The 23,954-nt window shown below is 45.7% G+C and overlaps 1 protein-coding gene across 3 annotated transcripts in view; it reads left to right on the top strand.

Moving 5' to 3' along the window:
* Window positions 1–23,954, top strand: part of FNDC3B (fibronectin type III domain containing 3B) — a 298,646-nt gene that overhangs the window by 186,537 nt on the left and 88,155 nt on the right. For all 3 annotated transcript variants that reach the window (XM_083613137.1, XM_083613138.1, XM_083613139.1), the window contains exons 5-6: window positions 1,772–2,015; window positions 6,957–7,256. In XM_083613137.1, the coding sequence (XP_083469263.1) occupies window positions 1,772–2,015; window positions 6,957–7,256 (544 nt within the window). The remainder of the gene's footprint in view (window positions 1–1,771; window positions 2,016–6,956; window positions 7,257–23,954) is intronic.

Here is a 23,954-nt window from a genome sequence, read left to right as displayed (position 1 = left end):
TTGATTACTTGACTATATGAGGTGGTGTCAACTTTGGAGTGCTCTGCTGAATTGCTTTGTGTAGGGCAGGAGTGGAGAACCTTGGGGCCAGATGTTGCCCTCTGACCCTTGGGCCTCTTTCTAAGCCATGCCCCATCTCCCCAGACCACACCTCCTCACTGTGTTTCCACTGTTGCATCCCTATTGTCTGTACCTGGCTAAAATGGGCCTTTGAATTCTGTTAATGCCTTTTGCTCATCTGGGTAGAGCATAAAGAGGAAGGGGTGGGTGGGTGTTTATATGTAGAAACTACCCTACTGTGGAAAGACAATTTTTACATTTGAGTTTGAATGGTCATCAGTCATCGATGCTTTAGCTGAGGTTCCTGCAGGGGGTTGAACTAGATGACCCTTGAGGTCCCTTCTAACTCTACAATTCTATGATTCTTTGCACCTCCTACTTTTGCCTCTGGCCCCACCAGCATGTGGCCTTCATAAGGTTGCCCAGAAGTAAAAGTGGCTATGAATAAGTTGGCCTATGTTTTACCTATTCTTCAACATTCACTGAAAGTTGTGGGGTGGGGTGGGGGGCTATACTTTTCAAAGCTGGCTGAAGTTTTCATGAAAAGTGATTCCTTTTTTGGCCCAGCTCTGTTTCCAACACAGTCCAGAAAACCTTGTTCTCTTGGGATGGACAGTGGGAGGAACTCATAGCTTATATAGACTCGAAGTGCCGGGCTGCGTGAACCTGTTAAGTCAGACAGAACATTATCTAAGCCTGAAGGAAACGCAGATATGATTTCTTTATGAAGTCTTGGGTAAATCTGTTCAAATGTATTGAGTCTCCGTTAATTCCCAAGGTCACAATGAAAATACAATTTACCTTTTAGAAACATGACTATAAACTTTAAATCTCCGCGTAGAGAACTTTCCCCCAAAACATACCCAGAGTCAAAAGTAACATACCGTTATTCGTCAAAAACTTTAGGCATAGCCTAGCCAAAACTTAGTTCTTGGCGATTGATTTCTGTGGGGAGAGCTAAGCACGAACGTAAGAAGATCTCTGCTAAATCAGGCCAATTGCCCACTTAGTCCAACCTTTTATTCTTACAGTGGCCAAGGAGATGCCCATTATGGGACATGAACCCTATTAACACTCCCCCAACTAAAACTTGGAACTGGGTGCTTTCTGCAGTACAAAGTAGACGTCAGGCATATCTTGTGTGCTTCAGGGACATGTGGAAGGTGACTGTGCTGATTTAATTAAAAAGAGGTGTAGGGGTCAGCTCTGGATCTAGGATTAGGGGTATTCTCAGGTAGGATATCCACAGATGGGCAGAGTTCGATCCTAATTTATCATTTGCCCATTATAGCTCCTTTATCCAAAATGGTGGATTCTCACGCTTTTGGGTTTTTTGTTTTGTTGCAAATAAATAATGCATTGTTCACCGTTAGCTATGTCCGTGCTGTTCGGTGTTCATGAATAAGGCAAGGTCTGTCCATTCAAAGGGGCCGCTGGTGCACGTATTTCGGTTTTCCTTTGATCTCCATTCAAAATTCCATTGATAAAGCAATTACGGAATGCCTTGCTGTAATTTGTGTGGCTGCCTGAGTGTCTGCCGTGAACGACATTACCACCAGAAGTGCTGGCGCTTGGATATGGACGTTATTTTTACTAACCATGAAAAGCTTTTTATTATTATTAATGGGAATAAAATCCGTGCGTCTTAAAATTATTTCACCTGCGAATTGCATCCGTTATATCAACCTTGCTGCCTCCTCTTTTTTTGCAGGTAATAGAAGACAACACGGGTGTTCGCAGGGTGGTGGTCACACCTCAGTCTCCGGAGTGCTACCCTCCCAGCTACCCTTCCGCCATTTCTCCGACCCACCACTTACCCCCGTATCTTACTCACCACCCGCATTTCATTCATAACTCTCATACGGCTTTCTACCCACCGGTGACTGGGCCTGGAGACATGCCACCCCAGTTTTTCCCTCAGCATCATCTCCCCCCTACAATCTACGGAGAGCAAGGTAAGAGGACAACTGGTGTGGGGTTTCTAGCCTAGCAGAAGCAGCTCGCTGGGTTCTATGCTAGCCTCCCAACAGGTGGGTCGCTGAGGCTAACAGGGAGATGGGCACATTGCAAACACACTGGCAGAGCCGATCCAGCATCCTGCCAATGCGTTTCCACCATGCTGCCCTCCTTTCTGTATCACCCTCTCCTTCCTATAAGCAACAGCCACCTAACTCTTGGGAATCAAGCATAGTGACTCTGCCCTACCCAGTGAGCCTCTTCAACCATCTAGATTCCGTGTATTTTGCTGTTTTCCCCCAGCATGATCGTATTTTGCACATTTTTTTTTTAAAAAAGAAACAAAATGTGTACAATACAAAGCTGATTGAAGTTACAGGTGTATTACAGGGAAGGGATTTTTTTTTTTAATGTTTGCAATATTTGCTTCATTATCAATACCAGGCTTTGAAGTTGCACAAGTCAGGACCTGCCATGAAATGTTGCAGTTTGCCCCTTCAGCTATAAGAGGAGCAGCGTTCGAAACTCCCGTTGTCCTAGGCGCATTTTGCAACAGGGTTTTCATTAGCGTGAGCAGTTTCTGAGCTCTGGGCACAGTACTGCGCCTAAGATTTCAGATTAAAACTGCAGAGCGGAAGGAAAGGGGACCTTTTTCTGCCTCCCCACTTCCATCTACTCTCTGATGACTGGAGAAGAGACCCTCCTAAGAATATTAGGGGTATGGGCAGGGGACGGACTAGACCAGGTGAAAAATGAACATAATATTTTAGCTGCAGTTCGTTCATTTTCAGCTTTGTATTTTTGTTATAGTAAAGTGTACCTAGACATTCGGGACGCGGGTGGCGCTGTGGGTTAAACCACAGATCCTAGGACTTGCCGATCAGAAGGTCGGCAGTTCGAATCCCCACGACGGGGTGAGCTCCCGTTGCTCGGTCCCTGCTCCTGCCAACCTAGCAGTTCGAAAGCATGTCAGAGTGCAAGTAGATAAATAGGTACCACTCCGGCGGGAAGCGGCTTAGTCATGCTGGCCACATGACCCGGAAGTTGTACGCCAGCTCCCTCGGCCAATAAAGCGAGATGAGCACTGCAACCCCAGAGTCGGCCACGACTGGACCTAATGGTCAGGGGTCCCTTTACCCTTTACCTTTAGACATTCTGTTGTTGCGGCCATAATCTAGGTTTAAGGTGCCATTAAGCTCCTAGCTTTCATATCTCAGTTCCTCACACTGAAGAGGAGTGCTGCTGCTCGCGACTCTAGTCGTCTTAGAGCTTTGTAGCACTGTTAGGGGTTCGCTGGCTGGGAGGGACTTCAGGAGATTTGCTTTCGATGAAGCATTAGGGAGAAATTCTTAATTATAAGACCAGGGGAGTTGGAGGTAAGATGCTTCTGCTTACTAGTTGCCTGAAAGTTGCTGTTGGGTATCTGGTTTGGGGCTGCGAGAAAAGACCAGCCTTTGGCATAGCTTGTCATAAATGGGGAATCGCTTTTCTTGGAGGCCTTCAGAAAGAGGCTGGGTAAGCGTCTGAGGGACTCTTCAGGACCAAGGCTCCCTACTATCCGGGCGAGGGGTGGTGGTTGTGCTTGTCCGGTGCATTTGTGTTTAGCCAGCTGCAGTCAGGTTAGCAAAGAAAATTAGATCCGACAAGCCTTGCCCTCCAGGCAAGGACCACTGTCAGAAAGAAGCAAACACGAGTCCCCTGTTTTGTCACTAATGAATAGAGACAAAGCACCTTTATCCCTCGTGTCATGTGAAGTCATGCTGGTGACTTCTCAAAAATGGAAAAGACGAGAGGTGTCATTTATTTATTTTGCAAAAAACACACCACTCCCAACAACAATCTTTTGCCTGCTTCTGGAAAAGAATGTGCAGTGGGTCACTGTGAAACTGTCTCATGGTCCCTGAGGGTAACAGGGCCATCCTTATTGTGTGAGAGAGATTTGAGCAGATTCCTGCATCAGAGATGCTCCTCTTCATGTGTGCTGCAAAGGGAGACCCTTTCCCATTTATGATAATGTCATCAGAATGCAAGACATGCAACTGAAAGCAATTGAGAGCAGAATTGTTTCTGATAGATGTGGTTAATCTGCGTCATACCCAAATGGTAGAATTCAAAACAGCAGCAGGGATTTTGCAGTGAGTTTCTCAACATAGGAAGCTGCTTTATACAAAGTCAGACCATTAGGTCAGTACTGCCCACACCGGCTGGCAGCAGCTCACCAGGGTTTCAGGCAGGGGTCTCTGCTAGCCATGCTTTGGAGACACCAGATATTGGATCTGTGAACCTTCTACTTGTAAAGCCGATGCTATTGCCCCTGAGCTGGGTCCCTTTGCCCCAGGTGTTTTGAATGATCACAGCTTTTCAGAGCTCATTTTCCCCACTGATGGTATTGCTGCTTCCTTTAGGGGGGAGTCCCATGAGCTATATAGCCTTTGGTGCAGATGAAAATGCTTCACTATCAACTGTTGTTTTCATAAAACTGCCCTGAGATCTACAGGTATGGGGCAGAATACACATTTATTAAATGAATGAATGAAACAACACAATGGAAGTATCACAATTTGTTATGGCGATATACTCGCCTCTAAAATACTCAGTAGACAACGTAAAACCTGAGATTTATAAAAGCTATAAATAAGCAACTCCTCCAACAAAAGCACATTTTTCCTAAGTCTATAAGCCTGGGATCCAGAGGGGCTCCGTGAGCAGGCTGTTGCATATATTTGGGGCCATTACTGGAAAAGCCACAGTTTCCCCATAGCATTTCTTACCTCCTTTTTCATTGAGAGAATTGTGAGCAGGGTCTCTGGTGTAGCCCTTAATGAGCTGTGCAGTAGATACAGCTATGCCTGGCATTACCGCTCGTTTTCCATGTGGCTGCAGAGGAACTGGCAATGCCATGATGCTGAGCTTAACCCTGTGGTCAAAGGCTCCTGCCTCCCCATGGAGTTTCAGATGCCGCACAGTAAATTTAGGTGAAGGTTGACTTGGCCCAACCTATAATTTATGGAAATAAAGCCCTTTGACATGTGTTTAGAATTAGGACATGAGAGGCATAGCTTTGCCATGCAGAGAGTTATGAATAGTAGTCTTCCATTTCATTCCTCGGTGCTTGAAAGTCTTTTAGGTCTTGGGATATGCTTTTAGGTCTGGAGCAAGTTTGGAAAAAGTCCACGTATCATTATATAAGCTATGCTCACAACTCTAGCATTTTGTGCTGCAATATCTCCCAGATTCTGCAACTACAGAAGATGTGTTTTGCAGTTGAGCAGATGTGCATGGATGAGCATATTCTGTGCTCTTCACAGATTTGATGCAAATGTGCTAAATATATAAAGGAATGACCGGGATCTATCAAAGGAGGTGCCCACGTATGAATGTACTAACTGAAGAAAGCCCTCCTCCCTCCCTCTCAGCTACTTCAGTGAAGATACGGTACAAGTTGTAACAAAACATCTGTTGTTGTGGTCACCTGCGGTTCTTGGCTGCATTTGCTCGGAGGACATTTTCAAATTAAAGGATGGCCAGTTTCATTTTTAGACAAGAATGGGCAAGATTATCAGAATTGGCTCATGGTGCAAAATGTTAATTTCAGGCATGTGCATTTCTAGGGCTCTTGCTGACATTATGTTTGAAAGCCTGAAATAAAAAATATTCTAGGTTTGACCTACTGGCTCTATGAGACACCTTGACTTGACGCTGAAGCATTTGCATGTGCAGTGGTACCTCGGGTTACAGACACTTCAGGTTAAAGACGCTTCAGGTTACAGACTCCGCTAACCCAGAAATAGTACCTCGGGTTAAGAACTTTGCTTCAGGATGAGAACAGAAATCGTGTGGCGGCAGCGCGGTGGCAGCAGGAGGCCCCATTAGCTAAAGTGGTGCTTCAGGTTAAGAACGAACCTCCAGAACAAATTAAGTACGTAACCAGAGGTACCACTGTATTTAGAAGAGTACAGTGTCAATAGGATGCAAGTATTCAGTGATCTGATTCACATGGCATGGTAAACCTAACTTGTTTACCATGTGTCAGGGAACTGCCATTGGCTCAGAGGCGAGAGGAGGAAGGGGAGATGGATTACAGAGAGCCTCCGAAAATCGTGGGAAGCAGCACTTCCTCAGCGGAGGAAGGAAGCCATGCCTCTAGTGGGGAAGAGCTGCAGGGCTCGGAGGGTGCAAAGTAGTGCCAGGACACCTTGCCTGAGCAAAGCGGGGAGGGGGGAGGTCCCCCTTTACCCAAGCCTTCCTTGCGCAGTAAGCTTTCGCGCAGAGAGGGGAGGTGTCGGCTGGGGGTCAAGAGACTACTCTGCTGGGGAAAGTTTAAGGACCGCCCACTCTCAGATTCTGCTAGTGATTGAGCAAGACATGGAACAGAGGCGTTCTGCATTGTAAATGTTTTTGCACCAATAATAAAGCCTTTGAAAAGACCAGTGAGGGATCTGGCCTGATCGCTCTCGAGCAACCACACCGATAGGCATAACACCATGCAAACAACAAGTACTTGTTGAAGCTTCAACAGTAACATGGAGCACGATTCCATTTTGTTCCTTCCTCCGTCTTTTCTTTACCGCTGCACTGTGTTGAACCAAGCCAAGGTTTGGTTTGCATTTCATCTAAGCTGGGACTTGTGGTCATGCTGTCTCCTTAACCAAGAACAGTCCTTGGCTACAGCTCATGGTTAGTGAGACCTATAGCTTCACCACCACTCCTGGATTGGATGACTTGTTAAGCCAAGTCTTGGCTTAGCTCAACTCAGCAGGAAAGAGGGCTTGGGAGGAGGAAAGCAGCTGCAACCTCCTCTTCGGGAAATCTCACGGTCCTGGTAAGTTTAGTGTTATGTGGGAACGCAAGCAGTGTTTTTCATTATGGTGGTTAAATGAGTGCTGATGAAGCTGGCTTTGGAGTCTAAGCTGAACCTGTTTCTTTTCTTTAAATTTCAGAGATTATACCACTATATGGAATGTCCAGTTACATAACCAGGGAAGATCAGTACAACAAACCACCGCACAAAAAAATCAAAGAACGGCAGATCGATCGCCAAAACCGTTTGAACAGCCCCCCTTCGTCCATCTACAAGAGCCATCTAGGAAACTGTTCCCCAGTCTACAATGGCACCATCAAGGCTCACAATGGAGCCGCGAACGGGGGAGGGGGAGGAGGAGGAGCAGCCGTGCCTGTCGTGAAAAAAACCGAACGCAGAGCAAGAAGCAGCCCAAAGTCAAGCGAGCAGGAACTGCACGGTAAAGTTAGCTGGTGCTTCTTCGTAATATATTTCAGTTTGAAAAACAAAAAACCATACTCTCAATGAACTAAGCTAAAGGGGCACCAATGTCGTTCAGTGAAGCATCAGACGCATAAGCAGTAAGCCGAGTTGCTTTCGTTTTGAAGTTCGGAAAAGATTGGGACAGGGGAGGTTGGATAGAGCTTTGCCTGTTCTCTCTTTGTGGAGCCACTTTGTGCACTACACAGTAAACCTGGGTTTTCCCATAGACTGTACACTCAGCAGGGAGCTGTAGCTAAAGGGAGGTCCCTGAAAGAGGTCCCCTGTATTTTGTCCTTTTTGGCAAAGACATCGATCACATTTTTAGGTTAAAACATCAGCACTCCACCTATAGTGAATACCGGAAACAACCCTTGAATACTGTCTAGTACCAGCATTAAAAATACCTTCTGGGTTGTATCTAATGCTGCATGTGCCATGTTCTGCTTTTGTAATGGTACTTCCTCTTGCCCTTCTCCCCTGCCTCCTGCAAATCTTCTCCAAGAAGCCCCCCAAGCCTAGAGTGTGCGGGGAGAGGGGAGGAGGCTGAAATTTCATTGGGCAAGCAGAAGTCTGCTGTTCCCGTGGTTGGCAGCATGGGATACAAGTGCTGGTTCCCTTGGTATTTTAAGAAGTACATAAGATTAGATAGCTTTCCTGCATGTATGCTCACTTGGAAGTAAATTCTATTAAGGTCACTGGGACTTACTCCCAAGGAACTATGCGCAACTGCTACCTGGGGGCTTTGTTAAATTCCAAGCTGCGATTTGAATGCCAGAGTTTAGCTATGTGAAGAAGTACTTTGTTTTGCCTGCACATGCATTTCCAACATTCAGCTTCATGGAATGGCCCTGAGTTCCGGTGTCATAAGAGCTGGAGAAGCACTTTTCTGGGTCCACTTTCTCTGCCCCATGCATAGTTTTATATAGTTTTTAATTTAAAAAAGCTAACCTTTTCTATATGCATTAAAAGCTCCTGCCCAATAAGGAGTAGAGGGCAAGTCTTTTAACTGCATTGCAATATTACCCCCCATCAGTTGCAACCCAAATTTGTAGCCGTTACAGATTTGTATGCGAGCAACAACGGCCGTCCCCACCAAAGACATTATGCTTCCTCTCCTGGGGATTAAAGCAGGAAACATGCTGAATGTCTACAAATCTCTGGAGGATATAATTTGGGGCCAGCTCAGTTTGGCCCACTTTGACTTTCAGCTCTCCAGCTGATGGACACTGGGACATGTTTTCAGATTTCCTGGGTGCTACACATTCTAAATGATTATGCAAAATCAGCAGCCCTCTTTTGGCATAAAATATACCTTTTGGCTGAAGCTCTTCTGGGTACATATGCGAGTAAACACCCCTTTCACCACCTGCAAGGTCTACACCCACTTCACTTGCAGGAACGATGAAGGATGATACCTTGGAGCTATCTGGCAACTGTGGTCGTTTCCTCTTTTCCCAGACACAACAAATGAGTTGCTCAGGCCACAGAGTGAAGCGTACATCAGGGAGTGGATGTAGCAGATGCAGGAGGTGCCCTGCCCATTGATTTGCTTCACACCCAAACCATTTCTTATGCCCAGGAGTGCTACGTTTGTCCTGTGTTCTTGGCTTCTCTACTTGAAAAGATCAGGCAGTAGCTGATCGAAAAAGATCCTGTGTAGCCTGATATATATCAGGGACGTCCAACTCCCAAAAGACTGCAGCCTACTCCTAGGGCGAAAAATTGCAGTGATCTACCCATGGGGAGATCCCAATTTCCATTCTCTTTTGGGGGGAGTCAAGCCATTAATTGCTCACATACGTACAGCGATAACGGCGTCTTCGGCTTTTGCAGTTGTGCACAAATGAAGGACAGAGCAAGGGGACAGGGCCGGATGATCTTTTTCCCCGGCGGAGTACAATGAGACCACAATCAACCACAATCAACGGAGGATCGACCTGTCGATCGCGGTCAACCAGTTGGCCATCCCTGATATATATCATAACAACATAGAGGAGCTGGGTGTGTTTAGCCTGGGAAAGAGGAGACTGAGAGGAGATAGGATAGCCATCTTCAAATATCTCAAGGGCTGTCACATGGAAGAGGGACCATGCATGTTTTCTCCCGCTCTGGAAGATAGGACACGAACCATTGACTTCAGGTTACAAGAAAGGAGATTCCAACTAAACTTTCGGAAAAACTTTCTGACAGTTATGAGCTGTTCGGCAGTGGAACAGACTCCCACGAAAGGCGGTGGGCTCTTCTTCCTTAGAGGTTTTTAAGCAGAGATTGGGTGGCCATGTGTCATGGATGCTTCAGCTGAGATTCCGGCATTGCAGGGGGTTGGACTAGATGACCCTTGGGGTCCCTTCCAACTCTTAAGATTCTATGATGATATGATTGGTTATGATAGAGCTGCTCCCAGTCAGAGGAAGTCATACTGGATTACATGTACAATTAGGCTGACCTGGTTTGAGGCCGCTTCCTATGCAAAATAGCAGCAGGAGCTGTTTGGTTTGCAAAAATTCTGACATGTCTCTGAGTTGCAAGCATGTTGTCCTAATACTGCAGCCGCACATTGCATGATTAAGAGCGTGCATCTGAGATAGAGGCTGCAAGTGTTTGCATGTAACGCAGAGTCGGTGGGCACCCTTGGAGAGTTGCTATCGCCAAGGTCTCCTTCCCCTTCTGACTTAGTGGCCCCCAAGGCATTTATGAAATGGCACACCTGTGCCCAGGTTCACAATGCTCCCCTTTGTTTCCAGTAGTGATGACTCACGTCAATAGGGTCTGCATGTCAGAGCTACAAAGGTTCGCCTTTCTTCCTCTCCCCGGTTGGAATGCTTGGCCTTGCCTTTGACTCCAATATGCAGCTCCTAGTGCTGAAGTTTCAAGAGGGGGGAAATGAATGCTTTTCTTTTCTTTTGGTTTGTTTTCCCAAGCTGGCAGAGAAAAAAAAAAGTGTAGCTGTTCTTCCACCCCGCTTTTTTCAAAGGGGCATTGTGCTTCGGCGTTTATTTGCTTCCGTCTCGCTGGTCTCCGCAAAGATCCCTTTCGAAATTTACCGATGGCAAAAGTGGCACAGGCAAGCACTGCCTTGAATTTTTCTGCTTCTCAAATCTCGCTTTTGCTTTCAAGAAATTCTGGCTCGGCGCTTAATGCTGCAGGAAATAGTAGCTTTAATTTAATTTTCCTGGGCAAAGCTAGCTCTCCTGTAGAACAACTGGGATTTTTGCATCGGGCACCAGCTGTTGGGGCTTCAAAATGAGCAGATATTCCTGAGCACGCAAGTTCAGCTGTCCTTGTTTTAACCATGAACATGTAACTGCGTCATATATGTTTATCAGTGGACGTTCGGGTTGCGAACGTGATCCGTGCAGGATGCACGTTCGCAACCCGCAGCATTCAGAACCTGTGTCTGCACACGCGCAGGTTGCAATTCGGCACTTCTGCGCATGTGCAAAGTGTGATTTAGTGCTTCTGTGCATGTGTGGCCGCCAGAACCTGGAAGTAACCCGTTCCGGTACGTCCGGGCTTCGGCTGTCCGTAACCCAAAAAAACGCAACCTGAAGCGGCTGTTGCCAAAGGTATGACTGTATAAACCTCTGTATAGCCACTGCTAAACAGACACTAGGCTTGGCCCTCCTCCCGTGTTTTTTTGGGGGTGGGGGTAGGGATGAGGAGGATGAGAGTGACATTTGCACATCTGGTTTTATGAACAGGTTAAGAAAAATGGTTGGTTGGGGTGATGCAGCGCTGATGGTTGATTTGAAGTGTTGGGTACCGAGAGGACACGGGTGGCGCTGTGGGTTAAACCACAGAGCCTAGGACTTGCCGATCAGAAGGTCAGCGGTTCGAATCCCTGCGACAGGGTGAGCTCCCATTGCTTGGTCCCTGCTCCTGCCAACCTAGCAGTTCGAAAGCACCTCAAAGTGCAAGTAGATAAATAGGTAGTGCTCCGGCGGGAAGGTAAACGGCGTTTCCGTGCGCTGCTCTGGTTCGCCAGAAGCAGCTTAGTCATGCTGGCCACATGACCCGGAAGCTGTACGCCGGCTCCCTTGGCCAATAAAGCGAGATGAGCACCGCAACTCCAGAGTCGCCCACGACTGGACCTAATGGTCAGGGGTCCCTTTACCTTTACCTTTACCTAGGCACGACACAGATGCAAGTGATGGTTGCCTAGCAATTTCTAGTGACTTCCTGTGTTTACCTAAAAACCACATTACCCTCTGCCCCACCCCTTTCTGTCCTATCCTTAAGAATGGTTCAGTCTGGTTTTTGGAACAGAGGCTAAGAAAAAGGTTGGGTGGGGAGATGCAGCGCTGATGGTTGATTCGGAGCGGTGCTTGCTACAAAATGAGGTGTGGGGTACCGAGAGCAAATGGGGGGGGGGGCGGTATCTGGAGGAAACTGGCAGGAGAAATACCAGGCTAGTGCTTGGCAAGGGAAAAGTGGGCACTCTAGTAAATTTCTAAAGGAGGCATTTGTTACAGAAGAAGCTGTAACATACCACTAGCAGTCTCACAGGACAGAAACTTCTGCCATTTTCTTTGAGTAGTTCTGCTTGTTTGATGGATATATTTGTGTTGCTTTTCATGTGAATAAGTGCTCAAGTGCTCACATCAGTTAAATGGGATGTGTTTTATTACATTTCGATACGAGGGAGCAGCATGCATGTTTCTGGGTATGCAGCATGGCTGTAATCGTCACCAAAGATGGAAATCTCAAAATACTAATCGAATGCCAGTTCTGGGGCTAGGCCAAAGCCATATCAAAATTCTCCAGCTACTTTGGGGTATGTGTTATGAAATATTGAAAACTGCTGTGTTTCAGGGGCGGGGAAGAAGACAACATGTGAAAATAAAAGGAAGACATTTGTCTAAATGTGAAAGTACTGTATGTTTTGGCGGTGAACCTGAGGTTATTACTTCGTATTTATAAAGTTCTTTGGATCATGCTGCCAGACCTCATGGAAATTGGTTGCTTCTCCTCTGCCATTCTTCACCTAAAAGAAGTGGACTGGTTTTCTTCTGCCCTGGCTCTGATTAGGAGATATTTTGAAGCTACATTTCTCTGGGAAGTTCTGCAGGCTGCACAGCTGTGGAGCATGATCGTGGCTGGGAAATGCCAAGAAAACGGAATGAAGTCAAGTGCTGGAACGTTCACTGGGTCAGCTAGGGAGTGCTTTTTAGTTAAAATTGCACAAAGGAAAGGACAGAAAACAATGCAGGAAACGTTAATCAAATTGGTGTGTGTCTGAGAGGAGGCTGAATTTGTTTACCGCCCTTCCAGATAATCTTAAGAAGACAGTCTTGCCTTTTGGACTCCGGTTTTGCAAAGTTTGCTTCCTAATGAAACTGCAAGTCGAGGAGTCTCAGAAATACCTTCAGCTCCTTAGATTGGATACCCTGCAAGCTCTGAAGTGGAAAATTGGGGAGGAATTTCCCAGTGAAGGCAGAGAACGTGCGTTTCCCAAAGCCATGGAAGCTCTTCCTGTAAGGCTTAGAGCCAAACGCACCAGAACGGGGATGTTTAAAAAGCCTCTTGTGGGTCGGCTGTCTTCCTCTTTAAATTTACTTAGGACATTTTGCCATTGCACCTGACAATCTTCTCAGCAGGATGTTGCAAGGAGGAGTTCTTGGATGAGCCCCATTAAAGCACAAACTAATTCTGTCCAAATGGCCCAGAGAGGGGAAAGGGATGTGCATAATACAAAACTGTGTGACCCTCAGAAGGTCACAGGTCCGCTGTTCACACAGTGTGGCACCAGCAACTGGAGTCGTAGAAGCTGGCAAGAGATCGCTTGAGTTGGGTTGGGTTAAGCAGCCAAACCTACTTATTTAAGAATGTTTGGAGTTAGAGTAAATTGCACCTCACCGAGAAAATTCTGCTCTCTTTTTTTAAAGCGTTTCCCATAGCATCGCTGAGAGCATTTTGTGGTGGTGTGCTGGATTAAAGAGCCTGGATTCAAATGATAGCTGTTTTCTGTCTCCATTGTTTGGAAACTTCAGCTGGTGCAGAATTTGGCAGCCAGGTTGCTCACCAGGGCAGGATGGTGGAGCATATCACGCTGACCCTGGCCAGACTACACTGGCTGCCCATTAGTTACCCGGCCCAATTCAAGGTGCTGGTTTTGACCTATAGAGCCTTAAATGGCTCAGAACCACCTCAAGGACCGCCTCTCCCCATAGGAACCTACTCAGAGCCTGCAATCATCATCCGAGGCCCTTCTTCGTGTGCCTCCTCCACGAGAGGTCAAGAGGGTGGAAACACGAGAAGGGGCCTTCTCTGCAGTGGCTCCCTGTTTGTGGAATGCTCTCCCCGGGAAGGTCCGCCTGGCGCCTTCATTGTACACTTTTAGGCGCCAGGCGAAAACATTCTCTTCAACCAAGTGCATTTGTGGAAGGTGGGGATTATTGGTTTGTTTTTGTTCTTGTTTTTATTATGTATCTTGTTTTTTTGGGTTTTTTTTGTAATTTTATGTTGTGAAGCACCCTGAGATCCATGGATGAAGGGCAGTGTCAGGTGCTGGTGGTGGTTGCTCGTGAGTAAGCAGGCAGGACTCCGACCTGTCTTTTACAGGTTTTATTTGGTGCAAACTATTTACAGCGCAGAACCCCAAAGTTCATGTCCGCCTTAGTCACTTGCAGATTCCGGGAGTGGCCCCTTCCGGTTTCTCCCCCAACATAAGAACTTAGACACCCCAAATCTCCACATCCCCTCCTTACGTTTCACCCCTCTGCGCAAGCTGGGCGACGGAAACGGCATGTCTGTTTCCTGGCCAGCCGGGCTAGATGAGGCGCTTGGGCTCTCAGTAGCATCTTCGAGCCCTCCCCTCGCTTGGCTACGCCCTTCCCCCTCTGCTCCACTGGAGGTGTGGCTTTCCCCACTGCTGGACGAGGAGCTGCTCCTCAGAAGCATCAGAATCTCTCTGTATTTCCCTGCCCCAGTCCCCTGACAGGCAGTATACAAATTTAATAAATAAGAATAGGAATAATTGTCAGGGTCAGCATGTCTCTGAATGCAAGATGCTGGGAATCATAGGTGGGGAGACTGCTTCTGTGCTCTTTTCCTGTTGTGGGCTTCCCACAGGTATCTGGTTGGCCATGGGGAGAATAGGATGCTGGATTAGATGGGCCACTGATTGGCATGATCCAACATTGCTGCTCATACATTCTTGAGCCAGTGTGGTGTAGTAGTTAAGAACAGTGGACTCGTAATCTGGTGAACCGGGTTCGCGTCTCTGCTCCTCCACATGCAGCTGCTTGGTGACCTTGGGCTAGCCACACTTCTCTGAAGTCTCTCAGCCTCACTCACCTCACAGAGTGTTTGTTGTGAGGGAGGAAGGAAGGGAAAGGAGATTGTTAGCCACTTTAAGACTCCTTAGGGTAAGTGATAAAGCGGGATATCAAATCCAAACTCTTCTTAAGCCCCGGCTGCAGTGGTCCTGAAGCTGGACCCTGATCTGTTTCGCATGTCTAACAGAAATCCAGCATCACCTCCGCTTAGGTCAGTGTGCGCTCTCACAGTCGCGAAAGTTTAAAAGCAAAGCCTAGACCTGCTGCACTCAGAGCAACTAAATAATATTTTTTACAGCTGGTTTAGTCCGAGTCAGGCAAAATATCTGATAAAATTATTTACCTTTTAGGATGCAGGAGGGAACCTCCTATATTCAAAATGCGATGGGGGTGAAAAGATGTTTTAGAGGAGACTTTGAAACGCAGCCTTTTGCATGCACATTCTCACAAAGCTGCAATGTGTGGTTTGTTGAGAAAGAGAAAAATCAAGCAAAGCAGCATTCTGTATTTGTAAATGAAGTCCACGGTTTAGCTGACATGTGTATGACATGGCAGCTGGCAGCCTCCTTCTGGATCTCCAGAGCAATCTGAAGAGCCAGCTTCTGCGATGTGATTTTGGCAGGCGTGTTGCTGTCAAACAACAACAGTCTTGTTGCCACACAAGCTGCTAAGGAATGGTGCTTCAGGATCCCTATACATAACTGGTGCTGAAATTCTCTGGGACTGGATTCTGCTTGCACTGTAAAGTAGGAAAGGGAGCTGAGCAGAAGCGGGAAGGGTTTCCGTGTAATAGGCAGGCTACTTAACAGAGTTTTGAGGTTTTGAAAAGCAACCTCAACCTTTTGCAGGCTTTTCCGGACGACATGTTGTTGTTGTTTTTTTGCACAATAAATACGGTAGCTGTTTGCTGCAGGATCTTCTTCCCACAGCTAGCGCACCTGTTGTGGGGAAAATTTGCAGTTTCCAGCTACTCAGACAGATGTGTTTGCCCCCTCTGGGCAAATGTGATTTTTGTCCAGGTAACATGCTTAGTGGAATAATCAGCACTGCAAAATGAGCTACAGGTCCCTGTCACATCAGTGTCAATAGGTAATGCTGTTATTTCCCCACCCTAAGCCATTTTATGACTAACACACACACACACACACACACACACACACACACACTTAGAGGCTGAGCAGGGGCCCAGATAGTTGCAGTCATTTGTGGCAAGGTTCATGAGCTCTTTGAAGCATGCAAACATCTAAGATATGAGTGTGGTCAGTTTTGTGTATTCTGACTCACCGGTATGGGAGCACACATCTATTAAACCATGGCTTAGATCTGCTTTTCTCCTTCCATTCTTAAAATAATTAGCATTAGGCTTTGTAAGTTCACTTCTGTCTTCATGGTGCTTCCAACTCTGGGAGTATAGCAATGGCTATAGCTGTAGCTTGTAAGTTCATGTGTTGTGCCAAACCATAGACAGCACAAACTATCATCTCTATAAACTAACTTCAGTTCACGAGTTCCAATTCAGGTTTGTCAGCCGGTTGCAAATAACAGCTTATCAGTTCAGACGTCAAGCCAACCATAATTATGATTCATTAACCATGGTTGGGTGTCTGAAGTGAGCTGAAGGGTTGGTTCAGAGATCACTCTAAATTATTTTTGCACTAAGTGCAATGATTCAAATTTGCTTTTGAAAACGTACTGGCAAACTATGGCTTGTGCAATTTACCTCTGCCCCAACCTTCCCTGCAGATCTCCAGACACTGTGCTAGACAGTAACCTTTGTTGATTGACTTTTGGACGTGGTGTCAAACCACAGTTTTTCTAAACTAGCTTTAATCCCTGGTCTGAAATCCTAGTTTGCTGGCCATCTCAAACCATGGTTTTCTGGGTGTGGATAGTCTATGGGATAAATAGGATTTTGTGGCTTGCCTTACAAATCTGGCTACTGCTTTGCAAAACACAGTGCAGCTGGTGGTACCAATTAGCTGTAAGGAGTTAGACCAGCTTAGACTTATGCAACCTCTTATTTCCTATTCCGATCCAGTCGTAGGAAACAGATTTGGATGCCCAGCCTTAAGTGCCAGCCATGATCATAAAGCAAAACTAAACACTTAGCTCTTTTCTTTTCTTTTCTTTTTTGCTGTTTTAAAGTTGTCACAGCAGGCCAGTCGCTGCATCCTTCCAGCAGTTTGACTTTGCCTCCAAAGGCACATTCTTCCATTGTCTCCCAAGACAGACAGATGCCAGCAACAAGAATTTCAAGTAACAAAACATACCCATATAAGGAAAAGAGAGCTTAGTGGTTGTACAGGAAAGATGGTTGTAGTTTTAGTTGTTCCAAGAAAGGCCATCAAATGAACGTGTCTCTCCATAAGATTCCGTGAGTTGATGGACGGTGAAAAGCAAGATCAGTTGTCTTAACAAAGTCAGTAAAAGGATGGCATGCCATATATAAGGTGTGAGCCTTCCCCCACCCCTGATCAATATTCCTTTTGTGAAATGGTTAATTTGTACAGAAGCACCATGTCCCATACTTACAAAATTCAGACTTCAAAAAGATTCGCATTTAAAGTCATCCCATTTTTTTGCCATTATTAATCTAGCTGCGGTTAATAAAATGGAGGATCGGGTCTTTGTTGGTTTTATGTTCTTACTCTGAGGAGTAAAATAACATAATAAGGCTGATGTTGAGTCTGGTTGTAGCAATTTTGAGGCTGGTTGTAGAGATTGCCCGCAGTGGGACCACATCTGGCCACCCAAATGCCTCTTGCAGTTCCAGTTGCCAATCCATAAGCCAAGGGTCAGCAAATTTTTCAGCAGGGGGCCGGTCCACTGTCCCTCAGACCTTGGGGGGGGGCGGACTATATTTTGAAGGGAAAAAATGAACGAATTCCTATGCCCCACAAATAACTCAGAGATGCATTTTAAGTAAAAGCACACATTATACTTATGTAAAAACACGCTGATTCGTGGGCCGGATTTAGAAGGTGATTCGGCTGGATCTGGCCCCCAGGCCTTGGTTTGCCTACCCATGCCATAAGCGAAAGAGACATGGAGGTTGTAATTCTTGGTGGAAGGTCACCTCCCTTCTTGCAGGAAAGCCCATTGTTGACCAGGGGCATGGATGATGAAATGTGGAGGAGAAGAAAATGCATTTGCTGGCTGAGGAAAAATTGGACGTTCAGAGCTGTGGGCAGGCAGGCTGAAGGTGTATGTAGAAGGGAAGAGATTTCCCTGTTGTAAATAAATCACTAGCCTAGTATATACAAGGAGGACTCTTATTTAAAAGCTTAAAGATGCATCATCGTTTCAGGCAGGGTCTCTTCTGCTTGACAGCTGGTGCTTCGCCAGGGGTGTGTTTCTGTGAATCTTGCCAAGGAGTTTAGTCTGTGATAAAATAGCTGAACTTACATACAGAGGAGGCCCAAGACATTTGCTGCCTCAGGCAGCAAATTCCACTTGACAGCCCCTCTGCCATGGTTCTGAAAATTATAATAATAAACAAGACGGTTGGCATGCTACTTACCCTGAAGTGATACCTGCAAATCCCCTTCTCCCTGCAGAAATGTTGGAGCTGGCCTTTTTGCTTAAATGGTAGGGCTTGTCCTCCTTGCGTAATATTACTGCATTTTCTTAGATTCTTAGTATGAAGTAGCATCCTTTGCTGTGTTAACTTGCTGCGTGTGGGGAGAGCCGAGAAGCCAAATTCTCACTGAACTTGGATGACTAATTTTTCATAATGCTTCCTCAGCCGTATTTCCTGCTTTCAAACTACAGAGTTCCTGTCTTGCAGTTTCCAGCTCTTCCCCCGCACCAAAAGCAGGGTGAAAATTGACTTTTGTCACTTCCATGATTAATTACGCCTGTTCTACCATTCTTTTGTCTCAGGGAGATAATGGAAACAAACCGTAGGCATTTGATCATAGCCTATCACCATAGTTAGAGGGACATTAACTAGACATGGGATTAATCTTTAATAAAAACGAATGGGAAGGGGAACCATTGGCCATACTTGCTGCGGCTGATGGGATTTGGAGTCCACCGATACCTGGAGGACCACAGGTTCGTATCCCTAAACTTATCCCACAGCATGAGAAGAAATTCCAGTCTTACATCTCGAAATCTAAAATACCAATGGCCTACTGCTGATATTATGATCCCAACCTCTCAAGCACAGTTAGGAAGCGGGGGATCTTGTGTGACCTTGTAGGCCTTCCCTTTTCAGAACCAAACATGGAGCAGTGTTGCATTTTCACCAACTGGAATGTGCTGAACGGGGTTGTTTTCATGCCCAGGTTCTGTGGGTTTTGAGCCTGGTAGCGTCAAGTCTGTTTGCAGATGTTACGCTGCTTTATCATTTGGGAGGTGATCTTCATGTGGCAGAATTGGGAGTGCGGAAACTCCGGAAGTTGCTCCCGCGGGAGGCAGTGATAGACTGCAACTTTGGGATGGCTTTAGAAGAGGATTAAGCAAATCCATGGAAAGTGAGGCTATCGGTGGCATCCAACCATGATAGCTGTACTCTGCCTCCACGGCCGGAGGAAATATGCTTCTGGATATCAGTTGCTGGAAGCTGCAGGAGCAGAGATCGTTGTTTTGTGCAGGAACTGTTTTGAGCTTCTGTAGGCATCTAGTTGGCCACAGTGTTAACAAGATTCTAGATTTGATGGGTCTTTGGCCTGATCCAGCAGACTCTTCTTATAATTCCTGGGGTATCCTGGAGAAAGTGGAGTGGACCATTATAAATTAATAGTTTTTAAAAAAACGTTTCCCCAGCTTCTGTGGCCTCATAGGTCTGGTCCCACCTTTGAATGGTTGCCATTTGCCTTCCTTTCTAGATTTGGGTACCATTTTCCCCCAGCCTGGTCCTGGCAGCTCTCTCTAAAAAGGCAGGTGCCAGGCCAGCATGAAGTTTCTGAGTTTCTGAGCAGCCATCAAGGGCAGAGTCACATGGATGCTGCATTCATTGCAGAGATGCGTGCTTTTTAAAAAAACAACAACAACCAATTCTGGCAGTGAATGCGAAGGAAAAGTTTTGAAGGGCTTTGGGTTCTCATGGTGTGGAGCAAGCTGCAGTTATTAAAGGGGATTAGAGTACACAGCTGGTGAGCAGATGGAATGCTTGCAATTTCAAAGCCGCACTCAGCCGTAAACCAAAATTTACACAAAACCTATTAGCTCCCCCCCCCCTTTAATTACGAGTAGCTCAGTTCATTTACTACTTACTACCTGGGCCTCTTAATTCAATTCAAATTTGAGGCTTTACGTAATATTCTCAAACTGAGCCTTTTATCGCTTCGGCTGCACCCTAGTGTGGTCTTGGGAAGGGAGCCGGGGGTCAAAATATTAATTGAGAGAAATGGTTAATAAACTCTGTTTTCTCTGTTTCTTGGGTAATAACTTGGCTCAGGCTGTCCTATTAGCCTCTAACTTGTCCGCTGCAGAATTTCCCCGTTCCTCTCCCCACAAAACCAAGTGCCTCTTGCAACAGATGAATGAGGAATCAAAGGGGACTAGTCTGGACTTTTCAGCTTCCTTTTCATCGCCTCGCAATGAAAACTTGCATCTTGACTCTAAAGCAGACACTCGAAATTCCTTCTCACCAGCGAGAGAGAGAGAGAGATACTTCTTAAGGCTCAGGTCTTTCCTTTAACCTTGTTTTGGTGAAATGTCCAGCGCGATCGAGGGCCTTGGTTCACAAAATTCCCCAACCCATTCTTAAATTCGAAAGCAGCTATGCATGGCTTGAGCAATCATCATGAATAACCTAACACAATGAATGGGAAAATTCCATATATATATATATATATATATATATATATATATATATATATTAATTACATTACTCATTTTAAAACATTTAAGTTGTCATACATTTCACAAAATTTCACCTCTTATACAATCTTTTGGACTTCCATCAGCACCTCTGATGATCTCCCATTTTTATAATTTCTCCTGCATTTCTTAAATTCATATTGCCTTTAATTACCATAACAAACGTCAACCTTTTCGTTCAGTAATGCAATAATTCAAATTATTCCCCTTACAAAACTTCCTGCAAACCTACAAATGTAATCGAATCATCACAATTACTTTTCAAATAGTCCGTAAATTTACGCCAATCTTCTGTAAATCTCTGGTCCCGCTGGTTTCGAATTCTTCCCGTTAGTTTGTCTAGTTCTTCCTAGTCCATCAATTTCATCCTCCAATCTTCTTTCGTCTAAAAATTCCTAATTGGGTATGGTAACATTTCACAGGCGTGGTTGTTGTTTTTTGTTTTGTTTTTTTTGAGAAGCCCAGGTTTGTCTCACCAAAGCATTTTGAGAAACTTTAACTTCTCCAAGTACCAGGAAAACCTGGTCTGCAGATGAGACGCTTGCTTGTGTCCTGATGCACATTCAGATTTACAGTGCATCTCTGGATGCAAAGTTGGATGGTGAGAGCTTCATCTGCCTGGGTGGAGATACTGTCTTGGTGATAATTTTTCATATGAGTAACTGGGGTACTGGACTAATTTTTAAAGATGATGTAATTTGCTGTGATAAGAATCTGCATATTTTATTAGGATGCTTGTTACCTGTACAGTGGTACCTCTGGATGCGAACGGGATCCGTTCCGGAGCTCCGTTCACATCCTGAAGCGAATGCAACCCGTGTCTGTACGTGTGTGGGTCACGATTTGCCATGTATGCGCATGACACCATTTTGAGAGTCTGCGCATGCGCGAGCGGCGAAACCCAGAAGTAACGCGTTCCCTTACTTCCAGGTCGCCACGGAGCGTAACCTGAAAATGCTCAACCTGAAGCATATTTAACCCGAGGTATGACTGTATATAGAACGATGTTCATTATCACTATGTTGTTAAGAGCCTGCTGGATCAGGCCAGTGGGCCATCTAGTAAGAATCAGAAGTGTAGAGTTAGAAGGGACCCCTGAGGATTGTCTAGTCCAGCCCCTTGCAATGCAGGAATATGCTGCTGTCCCGTACAGGGATCAAACCTGCAACCTTTGCATGATCAGCACCACATTCTAACCAACTGAGCTATCCAGTCCAGCCTCTTGTTCTTACAGTGGCCAGTCAGAGGTGGCCTGTGGGGAACCTGCAAGCAAGATTTGCGGACAAGGGCACTCTTCCCCTGCTGTGGTTTTCAGCAACTGGTATTGTTGATGTTACTATAATTTTTATTAATCACCACGTATCATCTTCCATGCAAGTGTCTCAAGGCAATGCACAATAAAAATAGTAGAAAGCAACACACAAACAAGCAAAACTACAATACAATACAAAATAGATGACTTCTTGTGAGGCAATAAACTGTCAGCAATAGTCCACTGAGGGTAGACCAGATCTGGTTCCAGCCTTCAGAATGAAAAAGGTCCTCAGCACCTGTACAGTGGTACCTCAGGTTACATACGCTTCAGGTTACATACACTTCAGGTTACATACTCCGCTAACCCAGAAATAGTGCTTCAGGTTAAGAACTTTGCTTCAGGTTGAGAACAGAAATCGTGCTCTGGCGGCGCGGCGGCAGCGGGAGGCCCCATTAGCTAAAGTGGTGCTTCAAGTTAAGAACAATTTCAGGTTAAGTACGGACCTCTGGAACGAATTAAGTACTTAACCCGAGGTACCACTGTACTATAAAGCAACTGTTTTTGTTTTTTCTTCATTCTTCAGTTTTTTGCACTGGGCTCCTAAGACACACTTAGTACTTCCATGTATGTAATTCTCAGTGCATGATGTATAATCTGGAACCCTAGCCTAGGTTGAAGTCAAATTAATCACTTGATAATACCAATTTATTAGACTGCATGGGCATGGATGAGGGAAAGAACAAACGCCAGATTTTCTTTGAAAGCTTTTCAGGCTTTTTTTTTAATGGACAATGTCTAGCTTTTGCCCTGCCATCATTTATGCTGTTGTCTTAAACCAAATGGCTTTGTGTGATCCTTTGCCAATTTAGTTTATTAGTTCAGGCTAGAAACCTCTTAACCCAGACCATAGTATGGTTTCCTTTGTAATTCAGTTGAACTTCTCAGGCCAATTTGCATTTACTGTTCAAAGGAACATATTGCTCAGTTTTGGATGTGTCTTTTAAATAGCATGTTCGTTTACACACACACACCCTTTTCTGCTAAAGGGCATTAAGGCTGATAGTCCAAGTCATTCAGTCATTTCTCACAGGCTTCTGTTTTCCAGAAGATTAAGGGGAACTGTGTCAAGTCCTGTGCAAATGCTCTCAGGCTTTTTATATCTCCTTGAAACCTTGCTTTTACAGTCTTCTTAGAAGACTGATCAGGATGAGGCAGTGTTAATGAAACGGAAGTAAGAGGAATGACGTTTTCCTAAGCCATTGGCAACCAATAGCCGTAAACCTAAGAAAGCAATGCCCAGAGTTTAGGTGACCAAATTCTGCCTTAACAAGTCACGATACGAACAAGCCTCTTGGGCTCTCAAAGAGGTCACCATAGTTTCCCATTACATCCAAACTCGAAAACCTAGGTTTAATGACTTCTAAAGAACCCAGAATATGACAGCTCCATATTCTATTCTAACTGGGGTCTTATTTATTTATTACAAATATTTATATTCCACCTTCCAGGTTGCCTTGCGAGAAATGTTGGTGGCAGGTAGTCCTCCTCGCTTGTGCAATTGGTTGCATGCAGGGGATAGCTCAGTCAGTAGGGAGTGAGAAGGGAGTAAGATGCTTGGATCTTAGGGTTGTGGGTTCAACTCCACTTCTTGCATTGCATGGGGTTCAGATAGATCAGTGGCATGCAGTCAGTATACTAGAGGAACTAGGTCAGTTCCCTAAATGTTTGCGGTAAATTAGGGTATTAAAGCTTGCTGCCTCCTTCCCAGAGCCAGGGAGAAGCTTCTGCCTGGCTCAGGGATGGAGGCGCAGTGCTCCATTGGGTCCAAGACTCCTCCCACCACCTTCCGAAAGCCCGGGAAGCTTGGCTTAAGATAGGAGGCACGATGCTCCAACGGGGAGGGAGGCGTGATGCTCGTGCATGCAATGTCCCCTCCGCAGTCGCCCGCCTCTGGCTCTGACTCAGGGGTCAGCAACCTTTTTCAGCTGTGGGCCGGTCCACCATCCCTCAGACCTTGGTGGGGGGGGGGCAGACTATATTTTGAAGAAAAAAACTAGGAGCGAATTCCTATGCCCCACAAATAACCCAGAGATGCATTTTAAATAAAAGCACGCATTCTACACATGTAAAAACACCAGGCAGGCCTCACAAATAACCCAGAGGTGCATTTTAAATAAAAAGACACATTCTACTCATGTAAAAACATGCTGATTCCCGGACCATCTGCGGGCTGGATTTAGATGGCGATTGGGCCAGATCCAGCCCCCGGGCCTTAGGTTGCCTACCCCTGCTCTAACTGTTCCCCTTCAAAAAA

This window comes from Podarcis filfolensis (genome assembly GCF_964270895.1).
Source record: "Podarcis filfolensis genome assembly, chromosome: 5".
Lineage (NCBI taxonomy): Eukaryota > Metazoa > Chordata > Lepidosauria > Squamata > Lacertidae > Podarcis > Podarcis filfolensis.
The sequence above is the reverse complement of the archived record's forward strand: the minus strand, read 5'-3'. Positions and strand labels throughout refer to the sequence as shown.